Source organism: Cannabis sativa, chromosome 1, assembly GCF_029168945.1.
Source record: "Cannabis sativa cultivar Pink pepper isolate KNU-18-1 chromosome 1, ASM2916894v1, whole genome shotgun sequence".
Taxonomy (NCBI): domain Eukaryota; kingdom Viridiplantae; phylum Streptophyta; class Magnoliopsida; order Rosales; family Cannabaceae; genus Cannabis; species Cannabis sativa.
Genome location: NC_083601.1, coordinates 27538893 through 27552478, shown reverse-complemented (window position 1 = coordinate 27552478; position 13586 = coordinate 27538893). Strand labels below are relative to the sequence as shown.

Genomic DNA, 13586 nt, shown 5'->3' with positions numbered 1-13586 from the left:
TTACTGTTGCAATAGCTGAGAACAAAGACAATTTATAAGACAAGCAAATGTCTATTTTTCTTTTTGATCACCTCAGCCAATAAAATATCTTAAAAGCTTAGAAGTTGATGAAGCATTGTAGAGGAAAATTACTCTTCTAATAATCAAGAAAAACTCATATATCATATATGACACTAAATGCCATAAACTGATTTTGGTTGGCAGAATATTTTATTCCTCCTAAGCAGAACAAAATAGCATTCTATATTGACTTCTTATTCTTATGATTACACATTTATTCTTATGGATGTGAAGACCGCTGAATTAAGCTTCAATAGTTTGACTAGCCTTGCATGAACCCCAAATGGAAAAATATGAAAATACTTTGTTTCCAATGCCAATTTTCTTGCATGGAATCTGCAAAGTGAAACCCAACCATAAAGATCTCTTCTCTGATTTTCAAAGAAGAAAAAGAAATTTGTTGCAGGGGGCTTGTACTATTCAGTTGTTGATCATCAAGAGTAGAAGTTAATAATGAAGGTTCTGATTTCCATTGGAAAAAGCTCCACAACTAGATTTTTTTGATCAATTGGTCTTCCCCTTAATACCTTTGGCTCTTTAGAAGAGCCTTTAACTTTCCAGACTAGTCTCTTTTTCTCCATTTCTGATCTTTTTTGGTTAGCAGATAAACTGGTCTCTTCTATGCTATTTATCTGAATTTCAAGGAAAAGAAGAATATTAGTAGAAATGATTTAAGTGAGATGAATATCTGGATGGAGAACAAGTTGTCTCAATTATTTGTTTGACTTACCTTCTTATTGTTGAACACCTTTTTCAATTCTACACTTGCCATAATGGAAAGATCTTTATCTTCTCCAACCTTTCAAAGAAGCACCATATGAGAAAATCAGTCTTAGAAGGCACAATCATTGAAGATGAAAAATGGAAGCTTCAATTAGCAATTTGGTCATAAGAGAGAAATCAAACCTCGTACAAGTGTGCCAATCGAAGGAGGACTTTTCCACCTTCTAGCTCCTGCAGAGGTCAACAGTAAGAGATGATTTGAAAGAGATTTCTTAAGACAAGAAAAAACTTGATCTTTGAGAATTGAGATACAAACCTGGAGAGTCAGTATTGCAACATTATCTGGTAAAGCATAGGAGGGGCTCATACCATAAAACGTTGGAACATGGGAATTCCAGTTGTGTTCATCCTGCAACAAAAAACCAGTCATCTTCATATTATGAATTAAAAACTTTGTCTACCAAATACTTCACTGTCCTCATTTAACCTGTTCTGTAAATGCTAACAGAAATGGAGAATATAATTCTTGGCCATAAGATCGACGCCATTTAGCACCTTCTCCTAGGGGATCAACTCTGAGGTAGTACTTTCCTACAATCTGCAAGTATAAGAAAAGAAACCAAATTTAAATATTATGATTTTATTGAAAACTAAGAACAAAATTTGTTATGCTCTTACAGTTAGGCCTTGACAGTTATCAGCAATGCAAACTGTTTCATTTAGTGCCTCTGCCACTCCTCGATCATCATCTTCGAGCAACCTCCTACACAAAGAAGTAAATTCAGAGTAATTTTGAGATTATACCTTATTTGAATCCACACTATAGCACATTGTTTATAACACAAAAACTAAGCCACTTTTCAATCTCTTAACAACTTAAACACAAAAGAGGAGAAAATTTAAACCTGTGAAGCATAAGTTCTAATTGCCCATCCACAATGCTGGATCCACCCACTGCTCTATCCACCAACAATGAGAGCTCAGAGCTCTTATCCTTTGTATAAATGCCAAGATTGATCTGAATGAAAACAAACCAAAGAGAGCAATAGACCAGACTTTGTCATTCATGCTGTAAGAAAGTGAGCACTTTGTATAGTTTTTAACAATGTATTATCCACTTCATCACATCTCCATAAATCCTTGTTGTGGAATATCATACAGTTGCAGACTATATACATGATTGTAAAAGAAGCAAACAGTAGTAATTGTATTATCTGGTATGACTAACAAAATTTACTGCCTGAGTGTAATGATCATAATTTGATGAAGAAAACTTAAGCATGTACAATATCCAAGTAAAGAAAAATAGAGACGAGTTGATTGACTTAATTATCAGATGAACATACTGGGTAATAGTTTCCTGCAACAGGTTGATTTACTTCCAGGTTCCAGTCTTTCCTATAATCTCGAATCTGCAATGAAACAGTTTATTACAGAAAATTTATGTTAACATATCTGCTTTGCCTCTTTGAAGAACCTTGAAGAAATTGAACATGAAATCAATGCATTATCAACTATACAAGCTAACTGATGACAGCATACCCTCTCGATAAAATCACGCCCATTAGAATCTGTATAGAATTTTTTGTTGCTTTTCAAACTGCTGGAGATTTTTGTTACTATCTCTTTTCCAATTCCATCATTGATTGGTATTGGTCCAATCTGAAATGAAAATATTGTTAACATAAGCATGAGATCAAAATTGTCACACATTCAAATGAAACAACTAATTTCCAAAATTTACAGTTCATAGTATAACTTACAGAAAACTCAAATTCGACATGTTCTTTTCTCTTGAACACTCTAGTGATCTGCTCAGTCAGTGCAAAATATTAATGAAAAGAAAAAACTCCATGGCATGAAATATTTGAGACATCCAATCAATCAAGAGAAGAGATAGGAATAAGCACCTGATATATCCATGAATTGATTCTCTGATGTACTTCATCCAATATTGGTCCCCGGAAAACAGTAAGAGGAACCTGAAATTTCCAATCATACACTCTAGATATTCTATTGATTACAAGTAAGTCATTTATTCAAAGTGCTTTAAAAGCATATCATTACCTACCTTCTTTTCATATCTAATAGGATAAGTGAGATTAGGACGAAATATGTATGCTCCTGAGGCCTGCATATCTACACTTCCATCATCTCCAGAGTAATAGCCAAAGGATTGTTCTACTGACTCATCCACCTTGAATAGCACAAGAAAATTAAGCCAAGTAGTACTTTAATGATGTAGCATAATTAAGAAAAGAAAACCAGGTTTTATTAGAACAATCAATCATAACAGTATACCATGCTTCTTTTGTTAATGTATTTTGTAAGTTGTCCACTCTTTTTAGAATAAAAAAGTTTTAAGTTTCCTGATCCCACTTGAATTTTATGATCTTCATTTCTAGCTGACACATTCACTGATTCTTTCTCAGAACCACCACCAGCTGCGAATATGGAGCAAAAAAGTCTTGATCATATGCATATGGAGACTCTAATCTAACTATTATAAGTTCTATGAGTATTAATGTATTATAGATACAATACAAGTGGCCAATACCTGCTGCCCCTTTGGCACTTGAGACAGTGTAAGTACTGAATCCAAGAGGTGGTACAATGGCAGAAAATGCGAGCCAATAGCGAGGTGTCACTTTTGGAAGTTTTCCCAAATAGGCCTTTGCATGGTATTTTCTTATGGCCACAGAAACATGAGACAGAGGTATGAACTGTGATTCAATTTCCTTTCCTCTAAAATCCTTAACCACCACATTCTCATCCACAATCTGTAGTAAGGTTGATAAGGTTAGATCATGGCAGAAGTAAACCAAGCAAGTATTCAGGGTAGAGTTTTTCTCACTAAACTTTTTACAAAAAATATATATATAAAAATTAATACTATCTTAGAATAATTGCTGATTTCAGAAAATGTATATTGCTGATTTCAGGTTACAACCAGAAATAAAGTACTGAAATGACATTTTTTTAATGGATTCTTCTTCTTTCACCAGAAAATGAAACAAGAGAAAGGTGCATTACTTACTGGAATCTTAACAACATCCTCTCTTTTCCATCCCAAGGGGTTATAAACTACAATAACCTACAGAAGGAGAAACAAAAGAAAATGATTTAAGAATACTCAAACTTCTCAAGACCTGACACCTTACTTGCTATTTATTACCACATTACTATTCTCACCAGATTTTTTCCCTTTGACAGATCAACCTCTGATGGGGGACAATAGCTGATGTTCAAAAGTGGACACTGAACAAAAAGAAGGAAAGGAAAGACAATAAATACATGGAATTAGTATGCTGAATAATCTTAATAAGCACAAGAAACAATTACTTGTACACCAAGGAAGATAACCATAATACATTAGAGATAAATATATACAGATTAAACATATCTCAATCAGTATAATGAAGACTACAGATGGTGTGAATGAATAATAACTTATAAATTAATTAACAGAATCCAAAGTTAATGGGGGTGATGAGGAGCATCTAATTTAAAGTTCACCTTCAAATCATTAACTTAAGCTACAATACACAAATGATAATGTAGTACCAGCTGTACTAGGAAAACTGAACAGGGTCATGGTTAATAAGTTCTTGAAAAGAGAAGAACATTAAGACAGGGAGTAAGTTAAACTTTCCTGTTGATACTTTATAGAAGAGTGGTTGTAACCAGTTTTTGATGCCGAATTTGTTAACTGTGAAAGCGATGCTGCAACAACCTTCTCAGCCTGAAACAAAAAATCAAATAAAAAAAGATTCAAAATTACAAACTAATATGGGGAATGAGTGACATGAATCTTACCTCAGAGTAACCAATTGCTATTCTTTTTGCATAATCATCTGCAACATGTTGTTTCGATGTACCACTAACTGCATCATGATGTTGAGCAATTGCTAAAGCATCAGCAAGATAGTCTGTGTTCGGCCCAGCTTTACTCTTTCCCCTAAAAAACTCTAGCTGCCTTGCTGCCTGTTAATGGATATTACAACAACAAAGAGCATCACAAATTTGAAATCCCATGGTAATTGGTAATTACTTAAAAAAGATACATCAAAAGTGTACCAAATAGTAGGCGCTTGTCACTCTAACATAGCCTTTAAGGGCTGGTCTGCTAGTAAAATAACCAGTCCAATATGCATTTTGTTTGTCTGCATAGCTGAGTTATTGACAGGAAAGTGGTCAGTGCAACACAGACAAGAAGAAGATTTTGACTTTCGATCATATTGACTTACGGGAAGTAGTCTTCGCTCTTTAATGGCCAGTACTCATCTGCTGCATGTTTTGCATCAGTGTATATTGATGGGGTTGAGTACAGGGCATTTACACGCCCATCCTACAAGCATGAAAATACAAGAACATAAAACTAGAAAACCACTAAAAAATATACATGTATTGGAATGAGTTTTAAATACAAACTAACTTGGTTAACATAATGAATAAACTTGTCCATCTGCCGAAACCATGTTCTTGCATATTGGTACTGGAAATCTGTCCCCATTGTCCACATGACATGATTTGTACGAGTAATGTTAGCCTGAAAAAGGAAAAGAAGAAGAAGGCTGTCTCTTTTCTGAGATTCAACAGTATTCTACCAATTGCTATTTGTGTAAAGAAGTTGATCAAAAATTTCTAGACAGTATGAATAATGAAGTAAAGATTACTTGTGATATAGCAGCAGCCACAAATTGATTCACACGCTCCATCACATTGTAGTCAAACAAATTTGGATTATCCTTCAAGTGAAACAATAAAGTAAAATATATACATATATACCCCCAAAAAAAACAAACTGTGTAATGTTGAACAAACTACAACAATAATTGACCATAACTTACTTGCACAATAGGATCATCCGTACCACTATTAACTTCGTAGTAAAATCTGCTGGGAGGTTCATAATTCTCAGGAAAAGCCCCAGCAAAGATCTACAAAAAACAGCATTAGGACATAAGAGTCTTCCAATTAGAAAATAAGTTGAAAGAGCTTTATGTGAAAATAACCTGTGAAGATGAGCCAAGACTCTTAGATCCTCGCCAGACAACCTCAAGGGTCTTGTCATTTTTTCGCTTAGCTCTATCTTGGTAGTCAATTCTCCCAAAGAAAAAAGAGTCAAATCCAACCTAAGAAAGAAAAAAAGAAGGCAAAAGGGGTTAAAAGATTGGTTTATAGAGACCCTTTCCTCACAACCATAACAACCATACCTCAGCTCCTAACAGGTAGGCTTGTACGGCAGAATGACCAAATGGATCAATCTGCCAACCAATTCTAGGAGTGACATTAAACTCAGCCTTTATAAAGCGATGGCCAAGAGTAGTCTGATCAATCATATCAATGTAATGAGTTGCAGCCTCATCGTGCATGCACATACCCCCATTTCTACACACCCCCAAGAAGAAGAAGAAGAAAAATGCCAAAACCCACTCATTAAATCACAAAAACAAAACATAAATACATTTGATTATCTTATTCTGTTTAGTAAGTACATACATGAGCTCTAGTTGACCAGAGTTGACTAGTTTCTTGACTGTGCTTTTAACAACCTCACTCTGTTCATCCCACCAACGCTGGAAAAATGCCTGTCATTTACTAAAACAGTAAAACTCATTTAGAAATAAAACACTACAATCCCATAAATTTATATATATATATATATATTTATATGGATTGGCTTGCCTGTTCTACGTAAATGAACTTGCGATTCTTATCAGCCAACAGTGCGGGAACTAATGAATCCAACACGTTTTGAACACAAGCATCCTGTTATTAATACTTCATTAATAACATCAATATTACATTATATATAATTATAATAATAGTAATAAAACATGTAATGACCTGAATGGAGTTGTTGGAGCCAACATAGTACTGATCAATGGTCTTCAACCATCCAACATCATCGTGAGTATGGGGAACCAAATGAACATTGATCTTTCCATTAACAATAGTGGAAGTAGTGTTGTAAGCAATGAACTTAGAGTGTCCAGTCCATGAAAACAGAGCTACCGCCATGAACAACAGCAACCAAGCTCTGATCGCCATCACGGAGTAATAAGTAATTAACAAACTAGCTCAGATCAGATCAGACCCCAATTGGGTTTTCATTACTATCGCTTCACGAGTGAAAACAGAGTCTCTCTGTATGTATGTATATATATATATAAGGATGTATGTACCAACTTTTCTTTTTTTCTTCTTTCTTTTTCAATAGTAATGTTGTCACTTACTACTTGTTCGATTCCAAGTATGAGAATAGACAAAGAAAGAATACAAAATCAATGCATGATCGATACTATACTATGTGGCTAAAACTGAAAGATAAGATCGAAACATAGATGGTTTTCTTTTTTTGTGTGGATAAAAACAAAAGGTGTGTTGTGTTGGTCTTGGTCTTGTCTTGGTCCTGAGTTTTGTCCCAAACTCTGATGATTTCTAGGCTAGGTGTCTTTTTTTTTCCACTTAATCAAACTGTTCGAACCAGGAAGAATACCATAATCGATGGTGGTGGGGTCGATCGGTGTTATCGCCAGATTTTATTTCTTTCGCTTGTTAATTACCATTAAGTTAATATGATTATGTTGGAGGAAGATTGTATAGAATGGTGTAATTCAAACTTTGTTCTTTTTTTCAGTTAATATTATAGGAAAATTGTATTAAAAAGTATGTGCACATATATCTCTATCCGGTTTGGTATATGAAATAATTTTTCGGTGAAATTTTTTTTTATTATTATGTAAATTATAATTATTTAAGATATTATACAAAATTTTAAGAAATTTAAAATAGTTTAACATGCGAAAAACTGCATTCAAACAATGTGTTGCACGCGTGATTATTTTATTTTATACGCATATAAAATAGACTGTTATGTTTGAATATTTTGAATTTCTCACAATTTTGTAAAATATCTTAAATATCTATAACGTACATGAATATGAAAAAAATTAGACTAAAAAATTCTTCTAGATGCCGAAATAAATAGAGAGTACATCAGTAAATCTCTTTTATAAATGGTACATTGTAGAATCACCTGTCAACCAAATTTTATAGTTGCTGCATTATATTGGGCAAAAATAAAAAGAAAAAGTAAATAAATAAATTTTGATGGAAAGTATAAGAAAATTTAATTAAATATATAAATAAAAAGGTTAAATATTATTATGACCCTTTTTTCAAAAAAAAAAAAAAAGTTTAGAGTTTTATTTGATATTTTTTAAAAAATACAGTATCTAATTTGTCATTTAATAAAAGAGATAATTTAATTAATAATTTTTACAAAAAACAAAATTTAAAATAGTATTTACCTTAAATAGGATGTGAAAAAAAAATCAGTTACTAATTCACAAGAGTAAATAAAAGAAAGTGATATTTATTATTAGGTAAACTTAGCTCATATATTATATTGTGTCAAATTTTATTTTTAAAATGTGTCGATTAACTCACATTATACACAACTATTACAATTTAATCTTATTTTATAAGTAAAAAGTACTAACTTTATATCACTTGAAGGGGCTCTTATGAGACTAATGGGAATAATGGGATGGACCAACTTGTATAGAGGAGATGCAATTATTTTGATTACATGGAGATAATGATTTTGTTTTATGATTATTATTAGGGGTTTTTATAAAAATATTAGATTTTAGGTAAAAATTTATAATTTTATATAAATATTATTTTTTTTATAAAATAATAAAATAAGAAACAACTATAATTTAACAATGAAAACTTAACATAATACACAATATAAAGAATACACATTATTTTTTAAAACAATTTTGTCCCGTAGTAAAAAAAAAATTAAAAATTTCAGTATGTGATATAAAAACTCTTATTATTATTATTATTATTATTATTATTATTATTATTATTATTATTATTATTATTATTATTGTTGTTGTTATGTTTGTTGGTTGGTTTTTCCAAATTAGCTGTTAAACCGGTGATCCTCTTCTTAAATACTCTTTGAAAAATATATTACTGTCTGTAGACAAGAAGACAAGTCAATGATCAATTGTTTTATTATACTAGGTGAAGTTAGCACGTGCGATGCACGTGCTTAGCTCTTCTTGCTACATTTTATTTTTTATTTTTATTTGTATAATTTTAATACTATAAATATTTGTAACAAAAACTTAAGTTTGACATTTAAATTTTAGTACAATTTAAAACTTAAAAATTATAGAATACAAATCTTATTATTGTAAATTAACTTTTCAAAAATGTATATATATCTCATTATGTTACACTTTACACTTTAGTAGTATCAATGTAATTATATATTGTTGTAAAGGGCAAAAGTAGTATGGTAATTAGGGGTGTTCATCAAACCACTCAAATCGTCCGCACCGCAAAAAAATGTGGTTTGAAATTCTTTGCGGTGCAGTCGCGGTTTGAATTTTTCTTACACCGCGCGATGCGATTTGTGGTTTTGAATTATTAATATGCGGTTCAAACCACACCACACCGCACATTATAAAAATACCAATTTTTATATGTATTAAGGTCCAATATGTGAATGTCTAACCCAAAGCCCACTAATTATTGTATTATTGAAATGTAATTTTTTTAATATTTATTTTCAATCCTTATGGTATTTTTGACAAGTGTTGCTCAAATTTTGTTGTATATGTGATAGTCTAAACCGCAAAAACTACTGCATCGCACTATTTTTTGTAGTGCGGTTCTGTGATTTTTTAGTTTGGTGGTGCGAGTGTAGTTTGAAAAATTAGAAAAATCGCATGTGCGGGTTGGTTTGAAAAAATTATCAAAAACCGCACCCTGTAAACACCCCCAATAGTAATATCATGAGATGAGTTGTAAATGACGAAAATAATTAATAATTGTGGTAATTAGAGAGTAATTAATTACATGTGATCAAAAATATAAAAGTAAAATAAAATAAAAAAGCACTATATGAGATATAACCAACACTATAACTAATCCTATGCATAATAATATATATTCTTTATTTTTATAAAAAGAAATAAGTGAAAAAAGTAAATAAGACAAATAAGGTTAGATATAAAAGTAAATCCAATTAAATAAATATATATATAAATAAGTAATAGTTGACTGACTAATTATATTGACAATCGTACATAAAAAAAGATATAAGGATATAAATAGGTGAGTGATAGCATATAAAATATAAAGAGTATTATTGTCATTAAAATTATCACACAAACACCACACTTTTATAATAGTAAGATTAGTTTTCTCATATGTATCTATATTTTTATTATTAATAATTTTTATTTGGAAAGAATCATAAACTCCTCCCTATTACAAAATTGGAATAATAACAAAATCACATTCTTTTGGTACTTACTCATTTTTTGAGTCTGTACGTATTATATAAACGAGTGTGTTCTCTTTTAGAGAATTGATCATCTTTAAAAGTTTTTAATTATACAATAAATTAGTATATAACAATCATTCACACATAATTCATGACCATTGGCAAGAAATCATTACCAGTCAATTAGTATATGTTTAAAGTATATATATGAGATCTCACAAGCTTTTGTAACATTAATTTTTGTGTTATTTATTATGGTTTGTTCCTATTTGTTTAGACTATTTTTGTGGTATCGTCAATTAGCAAAAGAAGTGATCATTTTTGTATTCATGACTTCTACTTCAACAACTTTTCAACATTTAACAACAAGTATTTCAAGTTTTTTAAGTTCTTATATTTAATATAGATTAGTTTATCATTATTCTTTCACATTATCTTTTTTTATTATATTGTGTAGTAATAGAGTTTTATTTTTATTTTGTAGGTTTTTTTTTTTGTGGAAGACCTACAAATACAGAGAATTTACCCATAACTTTAATTTTAAATATAATGTCTTAGAAATTTTATTGATTTTAGTTTCTTATTAATGTTAAGCTACTGATATGGGTTGTGTGTTAATTTTTAAGTTTGTATATTGATTTTTTTGAGATTGTCATTCTAATATAATTGTGTTTTTTGGTTTGGTGTTGCAATATTTTTTCAAATTCGCTAGCTTTGGAGCCAACTATTAATAATAAGAAGGTATTTTTTTCAATGTGATGTGGTGTTATTTTGAAAACGTTATAGCTTTATTGTTTAAATTTTCGAGGGCAAATTTATCCCATATGACTCGGGATAAGAATTCTGCAGCACATGATTTGGCAAAGCATGCCCTTCGGTTAGACAATGAGCTATCTTGGTTCGAGAAAGTGTCGTCGTCGATTGTGGATTACTGCTTTATTAATCTTGTGTGATTTTGATCACCGCGTCCAAAAAATATACATATATATAAAAAAGTTTAATATATTTTATTGCCCAATACTAATAAATTAAATATAATAAAAAATGAGTTTTTTCATTTTTACACTTCAAAATATTTTTATTTTCTTGTATTTTTACATAATTATACACAGAAACTCCTATAGTAACTAACAGAGCAACTGAAATCCGTATAGCAGCCTACATAGAAAACATCTGAGAAACCACCAGAGCAACCTAAACCATAAATTTAAAAATATATATGTATATGAGCATAGGCGGACCCACATTGTAGCTGCCCCCCCTGAAAAAAAAATCGAGAAAAAAATGTATATGTATTTTAATTAGTTACAACATATATTTGTATTAAAAGATGATATTTATAAACATAATAGTAACCTTGGTGTAATGGTTAAGGCATTTGGTAGATAGGTTAGAGGGTAAAAGTTCAAACCCCACTAACTACACTTTATATTTTCTTTTTAAATTTATTTACGCCCCCTCACTTTAAATTTTGGGTCCGCCACTGTATATGAGGTAATTTCCCTAAAAAAAATTGACATTGTTAAAGTTATTACTGGTATGAACACTCTCATCAGTTTTTCTATTCAATCTTTCAAAATATATTATTAAAACTTTTATTTTTATATTTGACTTTACATTACTTTATACATCAACTTTTTTTAAATACATCATCAAAACCTTTTTTTTTTAAATATTAATATAATTTATTTATTTCAAATATATAGTATTAATTGTTGTTAATATGGGCATTTTAGAATCTTTTGATCTTTTGGGTTAGTGGGAGTTTTGTTTTCTGTTTGTTTTTAGAAATTATTATTTATAATTTTCTGAATAAAGTTATGAACTACATTTTATGTTTCAATATTTTATTATTGAATGGATATGTTTTCAATTATGTTTTGTTATATTCTCGAGAATGATTGAATTGAAAGCATGTGGTTCATATTGTTGTGATCATTGTCTTTTAAATTTATTTGCTTATTGACAATGATATCTTGTTGGCTTAATTCTTTAAGCATATTTAGTGACACTAACTTATTTTAAGTGGTGTATGTTTAATTTCACTGGCTTATTTATTAAGCATCACGGTATCAGTGAAATCGAGGACTGATAAGGATATTATGTTATTTTAAATTGATCACATGTTGAACATAATTCCTTACCACACTACTAGACTTATTGACCATGTCGATTTAATACTTTGATATTTGTGATTATGAATGTCTTTTGTTGAGTTAAAAATAATATGACTGTCATAGTTCATTATCAAAGGTTAAATTGGACCGGTATGTTGAGATGCTATTAGAGAACTATCATTTTTTAAAGTGGCCACAAATATTTTCTTGTTGTTCAACCCATGAGTCGTTTTCAAATAAAATTATTTTGATATATAATATATATGTATTAAAATCAATGTAGCCCAAGTGGGAGAATGTTAGACTTTTATTTGGGCTTACATTAAATTTTATTGGTTTTATTAAAACTTGGGTTGATTGGATAGTTCTTTGCTGTGTTAGCCCATGTTGTTGGTGATCAATTGTTAATGGGCTTAGCATCTGTGTGTAAAGTCTAGGTGAAGCAGAAGTGTGAGCTTTTCTAGTTGACTGAAGCCTTTGATGAGCAGGCCCAGCCCAACTAGGGTTTTGTAGCTAAGTCCCCTCCCTAACTCTATAAATACATATTGTCTCATCACAATTGAATACTTTTGATAATCAGATAAATAAACTGCTTCTGCTTTAGAGATCTAGGGAGGAAGACTTAGTTGATAGTATTGCACTATCAAAGTGGAGTAACTGCTGTGGATCAAACAGAGATAATTGCTATGGATCAATCAGGTACACATACCTAATTATTATATCTTATTATTGTGTTCTATGTTATATACAAATAGATATTGGGTTAATTGTTAATTTATTTAACATTAATATATACACACATTTTCGTATAAAACTAAATATTAAAACTTAAAATAATTAATAAAATATTTTTAGAATAGTGAATGTATTTTTGTTTCTTGAAATTGAGTAATAAATGTATTTAAATTGAGAATAGTAACTTTTTAAAAATAAAACTTAAAAATTAAGGAGTTTATAATATATGATGTACCTTGTTTTTAGTTTAGCTTTTTAAATATTTTAAAACTTCTCTATTTTAGAGCATCTAATGTGAGTGCTATAAGAGCAAAAAGTTATACTCTTAGTGCTCTAATGTGACTGGTCTGATGCAGGTCTAATGTCTTTCTATTGTTGAAATGAGTAAAGGTTAAAAACGTAGGTTCGATGGTGGTATGATGGTGGCATGATACTACCAATTTTTTTATGTACAATAGCATAAAAAAATAAAAAATAGGTAGCATCGAGCCACTATCGGGCCTACATCGAACCTAAATCTTTAACATTTACTCATTTCAACAACAAAAAGACATCAGACATCAGACATCAGACAACAGGTATTCAACTAATTTTTTGCCCTAAACACAAATCCGACCAAACCCAACTCTAAATCT

General features: G+C 30.5%; 1 protein-coding gene across 2 annotated transcripts; it reads right to left on the bottom strand.

The window, feature by feature from the left end:
- Positions 1–137: 137 nt before the first annotated feature.
- Positions 138–7096, bottom strand: LOC115705668 (probable alpha-mannosidase At5g13980). 2 transcript variants are annotated; one of them, XM_061112656.1, is made up of 28 exons: positions 6634–7096; positions 6472–6555; positions 6286–6374; positions 6000–6174; positions 5799–5918; positions 5634–5723; positions 5460–5531; positions 5219–5332; positions 5031–5131; positions 4861–4954; positions 4600–4767; positions 4439–4525; positions 3976–4044; positions 3821–3877; positions 3341–3563; positions 3085–3227; positions 2855–2980; positions 2694–2765; positions 2547–2594; positions 2326–2445; positions 2130–2195; positions 1689–1801; positions 1462–1546; positions 1271–1381; positions 1108–1192; positions 967–1022; positions 791–859; positions 138–692 (listed from the first exon to the last, which is right to left on the bottom strand). In XM_061112656.1, the coding sequence occupies exons 1-28, from the start codon at positions 6835–6837 to the stop codon at positions 495–497; spliced, it is 3039 nt and encodes a 1012-aa protein (XP_060968639.1). In that variant the 5' UTR covers positions 6838–7096; the 3' UTR covers positions 138–494. The 2 variants fall into 2 exon arrangements, with proteins under 2 accessions (XP_060968639.1, XP_060968637.1); XM_061112654.1 differs by having other exon boundaries at positions 967–1014; positions 1100–1192; positions 6634–7093.
- Between the last annotated feature and the right edge of the window lie 6490 nt (positions 7097–13586).

Bases quoted from the DNA above. Each gene is read 5' to 3' on its own strand.
- LOC115705668 (XM_061112656.1), bottom strand. From the start codon at position 6,837: ATGGCGATCAGAGCTTGGTTGCTGTTGTTCATGGCGGTAGCTCTGTTT. The intron at 5,333-5,459 runs GTAATCTTTACT...TTCCTTTTTCAG, and splicing joins TGGCTGCTGCTATATCACAA to GCTAACATTACTCGTACAAA. The intron at 1,193-1,270 runs GTTAAATGAGGA...TTTTTGTTGCAG, and splicing joins TGTTAGCATTTACAGAACAG to GATGAACACAACTGGAATTC.